This window comes from Natrix helvetica (assembly GCF_964273705.1).
Source record: "Natrix helvetica genome assembly, chromosome: 7".
Lineage (NCBI taxonomy): Eukaryota > Metazoa > Chordata > Lepidosauria > Squamata > Natricidae > Natrix > Natrix helvetica.
Genome location: NC_138558.1, coordinates 30,301,984 through 30,315,512, shown reverse-complemented (window position 1 = coordinate 30,315,512; position 13,529 = coordinate 30,301,984). Strand labels below are relative to the sequence as shown.

The 13,529-nt window shown below is 43.1% G+C and overlaps 1 protein-coding gene across 5 annotated transcripts in view; it reads right to left on the bottom strand.

Annotated features, from left to right (window-relative positions):
- ZNF827 (zinc finger protein 827) overlaps nt 1-13,529 on the bottom strand; it is a 136,254-nt gene that overhangs the window by 83,757 nt on the left and 38,968 nt on the right. For all 5 annotated transcript variants that reach the window (XM_081959338.1, XM_081959339.1, XM_081959340.1 and 2 more), the window contains exon 2: nt 3,251-4,267. In XM_081959338.1, the coding sequence (XP_081815464.1) occupies nt 3,251-4,267 (1,017 nt within the window). The remainder of the gene's footprint in view (nt 1-3,250; nt 4,268-13,529) is intronic.

Genomic DNA, 13,529 nt, shown 5'->3' with positions numbered 1-13,529 from the left:
TATTTATTGCTTAACAGTTTTACCTTCTATTTAAATAAGGGAGTATTATTCAGAGTAAAATGAGATAAATGGATTCTATAGAGCAGTGATGGCGAACCGTTTTGGCTCACGTGCCATAAGTGGGGGGAGCGTAGGGTGGTGGTGTGTGGGCGTGCCGCACCCATAATGCAATGCACGACCCCTAGTGCGCATGCGCGCATTATAGGCGCGACCCCCCATTTTTACATGCTTTTTTCTCCTATAAAGCCTCTGGAGCCTGGGGAGGGTGATAACAGCCTCCCGCGCCCACCCCCAGACGCCCTCCGGAGGTGTCAGGGAAGCCTCCGGACAGTCCCTGAAGCCTTCGGAGCGCTCAAAACGATCCTCCGAGCAAACCGGAAGTTGCTCGGAGGATCGTTTTGAGCGCTCCGAAGGCTTCAGGGACCGTCCGGTTTGCTCGGAGGGTCGTTTTAAGCATTCCGAAGGCTTCAGGGAAGCCTCCGGATGGTCCCTGAAGCCTTCGGAGCACTCAAAATGATTCTCCGAGTGTTTTGAGCGCTCCGAAAGCTTCAGGGACTGTCCGGAGGCTTCCCTGATGCCTCTGGAGGGCGTCCGGGGGGCAGGGAGGCTGTTTTCGCCCTCCCCAGGCTCCTATAAAGCCTCTGCAGCCTGGGGAGGGCGAAAAATGGCTTTAAAAAAGGGTGAACACAGCTGGCCAGCGCGCGCATGCGTGCTGGCCAGCTGACAGGGCACGACCTCGTGTGCCCTGACAAATGGCTATGCGTGCCACCTGTGGAACGCGTGCCATAGGTTCGCCATCACTGCTATAGAGCATACTCTACAAAATTCTATTTTCCCCTTTAGTATGATGATACCATAATTCATCTTTGCCATGAACATGATCTGTATTTCTATTTGAGGCGCTAGCAGGTATCTCGTGTTTAAAGGTATATCATACATCTCACCCCTCTGAGATAAAGCCAATGATTGGCATGTCCCAGACAACTGATGGACCCAGAGGCAGTTAAGGTATTTCCTGAAGATGTAATGGATAGTTTAGCCAACACTTAACTGTTGCTTGGAATGGGTGGGTGGCTCTTGGTTAACTGAGGAGCTTCAGGAGATGAAGCACCAAAAGAAATGCTTAAGCATCCCTTGAGGAAGATTGGGAGCAAGTCTGATCAAACATCTAGAATTATCTCATGGCAACAAGGGCACCAAAAGGCAAGTATTTCTCCACCCTACTGCATATGGGAATAGCTATCCAATAACCCACTTTAGGTTAACTCAGTCCCTGCTGGAAAAGACAGGTCAGAAAATCTGTAGGGCTACTTGCAATATATTCTGAATATCTGGCAGATAAAATTGCTTAGAACCACTCTTAGATTCCAGCTGGTCAAGTTAACCAACAACTCCAACTTGTGAAGTGACCTGGGATGAGTTTGAGTTGGTAACTCTTGAGGAAGCTGAGCCCTGGTGGCACACTGGTTAGAATGCAGTATTTCAGGCTAACTCTGCCCAGTTTGGAGTTTGATCTCGACAGCTCAAGGTTGGCTCAGCCTTCCATCATTCTGAGATGAGTAAAATGACAACCCAGATTGTTGATGACAAAATGTCAACACTGTAAACCGTTCAGAGTGCTGTAAAGCACTATAGAGCAATATATAAGCTTAAGTGCATCAGCACAAGTATTTTATTGTATAGAGACAATGGGCAAGGAAAATAGTTAATATATCAAGATTTGCTAGTACAGGAAAATGGAGAACATAAGTGGAAATTGAGAAAATAATTGACTGCAGAGGGATTTAATTGTCAATGGTTTTCACATGCACAATTAAGAGAAAGATTAATATGTATTTAAAGATTCCAGATATATATCATAAAATAAATTTGAAAATGAATTATGTATAAATGTTGAGCACATGATTGCTAAAGAAAAAATAGGTTCAAGGGTGTATGACAACATGGGGAAGAACTTTGGTTTTAATAAGAGAGGAAGTAGTTAAAAAGTTTAGAATTAACACCGTCCTATAATTTAAAAGAGAATTGTTATAGAATGATGAACCAGAGATACAGGTCATTGGAGAAATTTTCCCAGATGTATAAAGGGACTAATTACTTTGGAAATATGAAACATGAAGGGACATTTTATCATGCATGCTGGACATGTGAAAAAGCAAAAAAAAAGGACTGGAAACAAATGCATACAATGATGCAATACATTTATAAAAATTAATATCATATGAAACCATATTTTAAAATTAGGATTTAGACAATTAGAAAGAACTCGTGGAAAACTGACTTTACATACATGCTCCTATATGTACAAAGATGGGAGAACACAGAAGTTCCCACAATAGAGAAGTGGACTGTTAGATTAGGAACAAAACAATAAGTATTTTATAAAAGACTAGAAATCTTTTTGTGGACATTTTTGCTGAAAATGGAAAGAAAATGAGCTGATTATTTCTGGATTTAAAATGCATTAAATGGGGGGGAGTATATAATGTAGGTCTAATGGGGGGAATGATAGAATGTTTATTTCTAACTGCTGTAAAGATGATCAGAAGCTGCTCCTTTAACTTTTCTTTTTTATCTCTCTCTGTTTTTAGCATTTTTTTTCTTTTATCTTTACCTGCTTACCTTTTATTTATGTAAAAACCTTTCAATGAAATTTATAAAAAAGAAACACTTCGTACATCATCATTTTTGTAGCAGTTATGCCCTTTCTGGATTGAAAGGCTGCTTAGGCAGTTGTTACTGCTCTGGTTACCTCATGGCAATATGCTCCACTACATAGCAATACTTGAAGCTCACTTGGAAAATTCAAATGGTCAAAAATGCAGTGTGGCCGACAGTGATGGGCATGGCCTAGTATGTTTGCAAGCTTCATGAGTGGCTAGCATGCTTTTGGGCACAATGCATTGTAGAAAACCATATAAGTGTGAGAAAATAAAGCAGAAATAGCATGTTGTTAGGGCAAAACAATCTGATAAATTGTCTCTTTAAAACATAATATTCTGTACTGTAAAACATAAAGTTATTTGAGTTCCCCTATTAAATTTCATACAGGATTTTCCTGATACGTTTTTTTGTCCCTAATACAAAAACTATTTGAAACAATAGTTCCCTTTCAGACATCAAGATGCTGGAGTGTTTGTTGTGAATACAGTATTTTTGCTGTTTTCTGTTTAGTAATATTTTCTGTATAATGTAAATGAAACAGAGATGAAGAAGTATAGAGAACTTAGAGCAAAATGAGAACTCCTACCTGAATTTGTGGTTTTAGAAGCTCTTCCTTTAGGGGCTGGGAGTAACAATAGTTCCAAAGACTGTGGTGGAATTAATTTCTCTTGCTTCATGTCTGAAAGCTGCAGGGGATCTTCTACAATCAGTGACTTTTTCTTTTCAGCCAAAAGGCTGCCTGCAGCTCTTGCAGCCACCTCCTTGAGTAGGGCTGCTGAAGAAGTCATTGAGGTGAGAGAAAGGAAAGAATTTGCGGGAGGTGAATGGTCCTGCCCAGGAGTCATGCTTCTTTCACTGACCTTCTTTGATAATGCAGCTAAGGTGGAGCTTGCTGATTGAGAACTAAATGGTGAGGGGAAGGTTTCAAACCTTATTGTTGGATCTTCAATCCGAGAAAGAGACTTGTCCTGAAGGACTGCATTGGCAGCGGCTTTCAATTTTAGGATGGCTGAATCTGGAGACAAGCTGCAAGAGGGCATTGAGTTAGGCAACCATTTGCCTTGATTCCATATGAAACCTGTGTTTGGGCCATACTGATCGTTTTGTTCCTGTTTTTCAGCTAGCTTTCTTGCAAGGACACTTAGCTGCTGGGCATGATGTGTAGCTGGAGAAAAAGAGATATTTGAGCCAAGATTTACTGGCGACTCAACCCGGCCATTAACTGTGATAGTTGTGTCTAGCTTGAGAGAACCAGCCTCCAGCAGACGTCTCAAATTACTACTCAATGGCTTGTTTGACCCAGGATTATCATCATCACAAATAGAAGAAGATACGCTAGAAGACAGATGTTCCCTGTTCTGTAATACATCTCTTATGGCCTCATTCTCAACAGCCACCAATTCCAATGTGTTGCTACTAGGAGTCCCGCTCCCCAAAGAAGTGTCTGGAGATGTGGATTGCTCTTGGATCCTGTCCTCAAAGGATAATTTGAAGTTCTCCTGGACTTCTCCATAAGATGCTTCTGATGGGGTTTCTGAAGAGTTCCCAAACCAATGCTCTTCCTCACTAAGTTCCTCTTCGGCTTCTTCCTGTCTAGTACCATCTGTGAAGAACCAAGGTGAATATATTTCATTTTAAATTCTATCCATGTTATGTAAATAGTAAACTAATTGACTCAAATATACCACTAGTGACATAGTAACTAAGTAAATATTAAATTTATCAATAAATGTTAGTTTAATTTTAGTAACACATCACAACACGGTAGTTCTATGGTAATAAAATGTGTAACATGAAGTATAAACAAACAGAATTCTTATCAACTAACTTCAGAATATTCTTGTCCAGGACTTCACAAGAAGCGGGGATAAAACGTGATATTCTAGAAACCCAATATTAACCCAATATTAAGAAATCTGGTATAAGAGAAGCCTTACATATATGACATAGTTAAAGAAGATTTTTTTATTGTAAACAAGAAGCAATATACATATAATTTACATGCTACAGAAAACAGAAATTGTTACAGATCATGCACATGCAAACACACACACTTTGCTCCTGGTTTAAATTCTAAGTTTTTTCCTCCCTTTTTCTCTACTTAATGGATCTTTTGCTGTTTTCTTGATCTTGACAGCGAAGAGACATTTGCTTCCAAAATATAAAGAGCTCTACTTAGCCAGGTCCATCTGGATTTGTTTTGAGGAACTATAGTACCCCAAATAATCCAGCACAGGTATATCAAAGCCTTTAATTTATAGTAGAGACTATAATCACAAAGCCACTGAAAAATTACCTGAAGGCTCCAGTATTGACAGCAAGATTCTCAGAATCAATGAGCAAACTGTCCAAACACACTATTAAAACTTACCCAAAATTTATGAAAATTGGTCATAAATTACATGAACACTGATGGTATATTTAACAAATCTATACATTGCTGGCTGTTTATTTCTTTTTTGTTCAATTTATGTAGCTGACCACTTCACATATGCAACTCTCACTGTTCAAGTAATAAGAATAAAAATCAGCTAAACATTTATCTCCTTGAGTTAAAATGTTAACTTCCTTCAGTCAAATAAGGTGAAGAAGATAATTATCCTTAATTGTTGTAGAGTTCAAAGCCAATAATCAAGGACAACTATATGGGAAACTATCCTTATTAGTAAAAATGATATAAACACTGGAAGGGGGAAGGAAGAAGATGGGCAAATGAAGCCTTTCTGTAAACTCTTCATCAATAAATACTTTTAGGTGTGCTATCTCTATATTTGATATCAAATTGTGATTTTTCATGGGGCTCTGATTTTCAGGAATGAGAACAAATGGGGGTGAGTGGGTGTTGCACTTTCCTCTTTGCTCCTTTTTTTTTTTGCCAAGCAAGATTATTGTGGAACAGATTGCATGGATATTTGAGGCCTTGCCGGCTGTGAACTTTGTGTGACAAAGCAGCAAAGGTTTCATTATCCTAATGAATATGTGGGTTATTCATTTGAACCCAATACATTCTTCTATTGATGCTCTGGAAGGAAAGAGGCTTTGGACGGCATTACATGGTCAGATTCTTCATAATAAAAATGCAAGCCTTTTGTGGCTCAATGCAAGTTTTCTCAGACAGATGATGAAACTCAGTTCTCAGCTTCATGGATTCAACTTCTCAAATCTGTGGCATATACATGTGAATGGGGGTGATGGAGGAAACACAGTCAGAAGAACAGTGACATCTTCTTTAACCCTCTTGTACTCTTATCACAACTTAAGTCTCCCATCTATAGCCAAACAGATCTAGAAATCCTCAAATGTCCTGATAAATGAGTCCCATATTTCACCTGACAATTGCTCTTTTAAATGGTCTCTTAAGGTTCTTTCATTATAGTTGAACCCTGAGTTAACAGCATAAAGTCAGTGGTATTCTCTCACCTGGCACTTACTCTGTCAGAGATGATAGTTTCAACAACTGGGAGCCTCTTGTTTGATTGAATCATTAAAGTTAGCCCTTATGAGTGTCATAAAATTGATGCAGTTGTCCAAGCCTATGTTGTTCTGCACTAAAATAGGAGGTGCCAATTTTGCAACTATGGCTATTTTGCATTTGTCTTTCATTATTAGACTAATTGCATATAACATCTGAGACTGATTCATGGAAAAAATCTTGAAGTTTATAGAAATCTAGAATTCAGAAAGGTAACAAATTTGTCAGGATTCCCACCATATTTATCAGGTAGCAGATGAGCACATAGCATCAGAAAGTTGCTGTTCCAGCAGCTGACAAATCTTGGGCCAAAACTGATAAAGCGACCACTGGTTATAGTAGACTCTGCCCCACTTGCTGAGCTAGCTGGTCTATCTTGATCCAGGCAGCTGAACTTACTGGTCCATCTGGTCCACTTGCTGAAAACCTGGTCCTGATAAGGCACAGGTGATTTGATGTATACTTAATGGGTTTCAAAGTGATATGTAATCATTATTAAAGCTGTTGAAGTATCGGATTTCTTCCATTAATACTATGAGTAGGAACAGGCAGATCTTGCTATTAGATTTCACACTAGACATACAAATAAATCTTGATAATGAATACAACCAACTCTGAACAGTATTTAGGAATTTGCTTATAGCAGAAGCTTCCAAATATGACATGCCAGCCAAAAAAAGTACATGTGTAGATATAACTTTCACACAATATAGAAATCAATCTGTTTCTCTCTCCATCCTACACATCCACCTTTCCACCCACCCACCTATTCCTCGATTCATCCATCCATCCTTCCTATAACATTCACACAATCTCATAACACCCGGCTCTCTGATTACTTACAATGCTTAATGTCTCAGAACTTTGGGAACTTTTGCATATACTTCCCTCTTGCTTTTATAACCGTATAACTGGTTTTGGTTATTGTACTCAATTTACCTTTTTATTCTTTGTTCATACAGTCAATGTTTCCTTAATGTTAGATGCCAAATTTAAGCTCTTTTTCAATCTCATTAATGCCATGTGTATAGCTTTCCAGGCACAATTCTTATGTGGATTTTTGGATAGGAAAATATAGGCAATATTCACTCTACTTTGAAACTAACTTCCACACTGCTTAGTCCAGTTGCAGAACAACTAAATCTGCAGCTAATTGAACCCATGACAATATTCTTTTTTATACTTCCAACTGAAGAGTATCTTTTCAGAGATTTGTTTTCGGAAGTATTGAAAAATCCATGAATGCACATATAGAGGCTCTAGAACAACTTGCCATGGCCAATTTACTGTAGGACAATTCACCGCAGCCAACTCTCCACGGGACAACTGGCTGGAGGACAATTCAATGTTGTATTAATCATTTCCTTCAGTTGCTTTTACTATTGGTGACCATGTTGTTGTCAAAATAATTGTAACTTTATTTAATTATTACGGGCCACAGTTCTGTTGAAATTAATTTAAGTTTGTATTTGTTGAGTTGTCCTCCGGATAGTTGTCCCGCAACAAGTCGGTTACGGCAAGTTGTCCCGTAGAGAGTTGGCCGTGGAAGCTCGCCATAGCAAGTTGCCCCATTCCACATAAAAAAGAGGTTAACTTATTCATCTCACGTTTTTTCAAATTCTAACTAGAAATTTTAAATAGCCCTTTATGTCACTTATCTTTGAAATATTAATGATAATTCAGAATATAATTTAAAATAATATTAGGCTTAAAGAAAATGAACAACTCTTCTCCTAAGATTCCCCAGAAACAGAATAGTTCTTTCATAAGAATGTATTCTAAAATAGCAAGGTAAAATGAACACTTCTCATAGAATTCTATTTTTTTTCAACTGAAAACATGCTTCTATAACTACTTTTTCGTACGACTAGCAACTCTAACATATCTTTTGAGATGTTTCTGGCAGTGTTTAAAAAGTGACCCTAGGTAGCTCCTCCTCACCATAGGCATTCAAAGGGTGGTAGATATGATCAAAGATTTTTTTGTGCATCTTTGGCTGGCCAACCCTGAAGTAATCTAGAACAGTGGCAATGTCAGTATAAAATGGAATCCTCCTTGCCAAATACCTTTCATTAGCATGACTGCTTTGAAAAATGAATGTTCCAAAGCACAGTAAGTTACAAAAAGATGATTAGACTTAATACCAAAAGCAGTAATGAAAAATAACCCAATTACATGGACATTCAGAGGGAACTGTAAACCAAAAATGGATTGTAGTGAATTGGATTGGTTGAACTTCCAATTATCTGGTGAAACAAACGTATGAACAGAATTCTTATTTGAGTTTGTATCTGCTATAATATACAAAGCATCAATCAATTACTTGTTTAATGATTAATAGCGGAACACTGCATCTATGTGCTGAGTGAACATGAAAAACTGTTACAGGCATGACCATTTGACACCTGCCTAATTGTAATTTAGATTCAGCTCCTGCTTTTCAGACATGCTGAGATGGCTGATAGTAATAATTGTTTTAGTCTAATACAATTTGATGATTAAAGCTTTAGGAAGATACAATTCCGGTGAAAAGTCCAGGTAGAAAAACAGGATTTTCTTTTGGATGTTATGGTATTATTAGCAATTTGTCTCATATACATTTTTTATTACAGTGTTTTCTTATTTTTGTCCTGGATTCTTCAAAACACTAGCATCTATAGAAAAGTATCTTCTGGAAACATTTTGTTGTTTAATTCACCACATCTGTAGGTATGGATGACGTTATTATACAAGGTATCGGTGGTGGGATTTAATTTTTTTTACTACTGGTTCTGTGGCTTGGTGGGTGTGGCATGGCTTGATGGGCATGTTTGGTGGGTGTAGGAGGGGAATGACCGTTGGCTTACCTGGATGGTCGTTCTCTAGGCGCTGCGGGAGTGTCCAAGCATGGGTTAACTCCAGCTTGCTGCCCAAGGACTGAGTTTAAATCTTTAGTGTAGCCACGCCTCCAGCTCCCCTTGGAGGTCAGTTTGAAAAACGATGATGTGGAGTCCAGAAATATGTCATAAGAAGGTGAACTATGTTGTCAGGAGAGGTGACTTGGCTCCGCCAGATTACCCCAGGGTGGGGTTGGACACTCCTGCAGCGCCTAGAGAACGACCATTCAGGTAAGCCAATGGTCATTGTCCTAGGCGCTGCTTAGAGTGTCCAAGTATGGGACATACCCAAGCTATATACTCCTAGGGTGGGAAGCAGAGGAATTTCATTGGTCTGGAGCTGGCAGGACCTGCTGCAGGATTCTTCTCCCAAAGGAGGCCTCCAAAGCTGCAAAGGAGTCCAATTTGTAGTTACGAATAAACGGGGACGGCGAGGTCTAAGTAGCTGCCCTGCATATTTCCTTGATGGGCGCCTGCGTTGCCCATGCAGCTGTGGTCGTGGTGCTTCTCGTGGAGTGGGCGGTGATGTGAGAAGGAACTGGCCAGGCCTGATGTTCGTAGGCCAGCTTTATGCAGGCATGCAGCCAATGTCCAATAGTCAAGGAGGAAACCTTCCTGCCCATCGAGGCGGGGTGGAAGGAAACCAAGGATTCGGACTTGCGGAAAAGGCTATCCTTTTCCTGTCTATGCGTATTGCCCGTCTTATGTCCAGCTTGTGCCAAATTCGCTCCCTGAGATGTCTGGGATACAGGCAAAAATCCAGGAGAATCACCTCCTGTGACCTGTGAAACAAGGAGTTAACTTTTGGGAGGAAGGAAAGGTAAAGACGAAGAATGAATCTATCCGGATGCACAACGCAGAGGTCCTCTCTGACAGAAAGAACCGCCAATTCAGAGATTCTGCGAACCAAAGTGATTGCAATTAGAAAGGCAGTCTTAAATGATAAGTGGCGTAAGGTGATGGAACGAAGTGGTTCAAATGGAGCAGAGGTCAATGTCTGCAGAACAACTGCCAGGTCCCAAGTCGGGTACCGGTGGACAGTCGGGGGATATAAGTTGTTAGCTCCCTTCAGGAAGCTGCGAACCCTGGAGTGTCTGCTGAGTGGAGTAGAGTCGTCTCTGGACAAGATGGTGACCAATGCGGACGTCTGCCTCTGAAGGGTGTTAGGGACAAGACCTTTGTCCAATCTGTCCTGAAGGAAGTCAAGAATTTGTGGAATAGTTGTTGCAGTGGCGACAATTTGACGCGATAGGCACCAGGATGAAAAGGCAGTCCAGGCCGCGTCATAGATGCGCACCGTGGAGGGACGTCTGGATGCCTGGATGGTATGAATGACCTTGTCCGAGAAATTGTCTTGCCTCATGAGGTTCCCCTCAAGTGCCAGATGGCCAACTGGAGCCGTTGAGGGTCCAGGTGCTGAATGGCCCCCTGGCTGAGGGAGATCTGCTCTTGAGGAATGCGCCAGCATTTGGTCACTGACAGTTCGACAAGGTCGGCGAACCAGGATTGTCTCAGCCAATGAGGTGCGACCAGCAGCACCTCGGCACCTTCCAATAGGATCTTCTTGATCACCTAAGGAATGAGGTTGAGAGGCAGGAAGGCGTAAAGATTTGGAGGCCAGCGGCATCAAAGGGCGTCCACCCCTTCCGCTCCAGAGCTCTAGAATTGCGAAAAGAATCGGGGAAGCTGCGTGTTCGACGGACTGGCAAACAGATCTATTGCCAGAAGGCCGAATCTCTCGGACAGTTGGTGAAAAAGAGATGGATGAAATCGCCATTCCGAGTTGCTGATCATCAATCTGCTCAGCCAGTCTGCAGTTACGTTCTCCTCCCCTGAGATGTGATCCGCCTTCAGTGACCCGAGGTGGCGTTCGGCCCAATGCCCGAGGGCCTCTGCCTCCAACATCAGGGTCTTCGGTCAAGTGCCACCCTGATGGTTTACGTATGTTTTGGTGGCAATGTTGTCCATCAGTATTAGTACGTGTGCGCCCTCGACATGCTGGCCGAAGTGGCGAAGCGCCAACCTGGCCACCCTGAGATCCAGCCAATTTATATTGTGGACGAGCTTTGCTGGCGACCATCTGGGATTGAGTCACGATGGAGGCTGACCTTGATGTCCTGATGCATCGTGCAAGGGAGATTATGCTGTCCGCTCGTTGCTGCATGAGGAAGACTTTGCAAATGTTGGAGTCGATCACCGTGCCCAGATGTTGAATTCTGGAGGTTGGAGTCAGGTGACTTTTCTCCCAGTTGACGGAAAAGCCGTTCGAGGGTGCGAATGGTGAGGTTGACAACAGTAGAAGTATGTCGTCCAGGTAGCAGATGAGTCATACAGATCAGGATCAGAGATTCGCTGCAACTGCGGCCAGGAGCTTTGTGAATGTCCTTGGGGCCGATGAGAGGCCGAAGGGAAGGGCCCTGTACTGGTAATAATGGTCTGCAAACTGGAATATCAAGAACTGGTGATGCGCTGGGTGAATGGGGACGTGCAAGTACACCTCCTTCAAGTTGATCGATGTCATGTGATCGCCCTGTCTGATGCAACTCAAGATGGTCTGGAGCAATTGCATCTTGAAGTGCCTGTATACTTGGTGGATGTTGAGCTTCTTAAGGTCCAGTATTGCTGTCACCCCCCCCCCCCATCCCGATGCTTTGGGAACCAGGAATAGGATCAAGTAAAAACCCCTGCCTTCCTGACCGGGGTGTACTTGCTTGATGGCCGCTATCTGCAGCAAATGTCTGATCTCTGCCTGCATCAGCTGGCGTATGAGGGGCGATTTAGGGATGGGAAGCGGATGAAGGTCCGTGGGGGTATTGAAATGAACTCTAGGGTCAGACCGTACCAAACCGTGTTCCGAACCCAAATGCCCGTCGTTGCCTCCTCCCATTGGTTGCCATACAACTGTAGATGACCCCCGACGGGAGGGGACCGATGATGGTCACTTAGTCCGCCAAAAGGAACAGTTGGAATACCCCCCTCGGAAGGCTCTGCGGTTCCCCTGCTGCCTATTCATGTCCCTGAATGACGACCTCTCGTAGGGGCAGTCCTGCAACTGGTTGTAAGGCCTAGTGTATTCCCCAGAGGTAGAAAGGGCGTCTACATTACGAAAAGCTGCCTACGAAAAAACGGCTGCCCTTTCCAGTCCGGCATTTTGGTAACAGCCGGCAAGACCTTGTGCTTATCCTTGGACTCAATTAAAACAGAGTCTAAGGCCTCCCCAAAAAGCTTGCCTCTATTGAGGCTCTAGGTGGGAATTTGGTGAAGTTAAGCGAAGCATTGGCCAAGTACTTGACCGCTGCAATTATCTTGTTCACATCCTGGCGTGACCTAACATCGCCAGCCGGGATGGCCCGAAACATAGAGGGCTTGAATAACCCCGAGAAAGTGGGAATGTCAGGGGTCGGGTTCTCGTCCTCCGACAGAACTGGGGCATCCTGACCGCCCTCCACGTCAGATGCTTTGTTGAGCTCCCTTCCTGCTGTGGGGGCTCAACAACCTTCACTTTGGCTTTGATTCGGCCTGGGAGAGGCAAGGAAAGACCCAATTGCTGGATACCATCAGCAATCCCCTGAGAGATAGCCCTTGCACCTCCTTCATGGCTGGGGTCAGCTCCAGAGTGGAATCTTGGTTCTGGGGCAAAGCCCTGGTTACAGACCCAGGAGGGGAAATTTCCTCTTCCAACAGGGAACAAGCCTCCTCCATGTATTCCTCCTCTAGAGATGAGCCAAGGACCTGGGAGATGCCCTAGAGGGGTTAGGGGAGAACCCAAAATCGCCCTCCTCCCCTACAGATGGAGAGTCTTCTGGTGGAAGATCTAAAGTAGGGGAATTTGCAGGAACCTCAGCAGGTGGGGGGAGATCATTTTCAAATCCCTAGTTGCTCTGAGCCTTCTGAAATTGTTTTTCTAGGGCTCTTGATGCTTCTCTGTCACCCTCTCTCCTGCCTTGAACACCTTCCTTGCTTTGGGCTGTTTGCCTTTAGTGGGGCATGCTGCACTAACACCCTTAGCTGCAGGATTGGGCTTGTTGAGCTTACTGATGGTAGGCCCTGCCTGCTCTGTAACCTTCTCCACACTTTTGCTGGTCATGGTGGAACTTCCAGCCCCAAACCTCATTATCCAGAGAAGGTTGCTTGGAGAAATGGAGTCCCAAGTTGCAATGAAATTCTGAAGCAATGGCTCCAGCAGGTGAGGCAGCAACAAAATGGCGCCAAGAGGAAGCTCTTAGGATGCTCGCAGAGGTGCACTGGTAGCAGACACAGAATGGCCAGGAAAGCCAAAGTCCCTGTAGCCGCCAATCAAGGTCTTCAGGGGAAGGGGAGACCTGCCTGGAGATCCAGAGCAAGGCCACTTGACCAACACCCCTCCCAGTGGCATCTGCTAAGTGACCAGGCTGCAGCACAAGAAAAGAGAAAAAAAGGGCTTGGATTTAAAGCACGTTTTTCTCTTCCAAAATGACCACCGCACGTTAGAAGCTACACCGGGCTTCCGTCGGTGATCCGGAGTGCTCAGTAGAGCC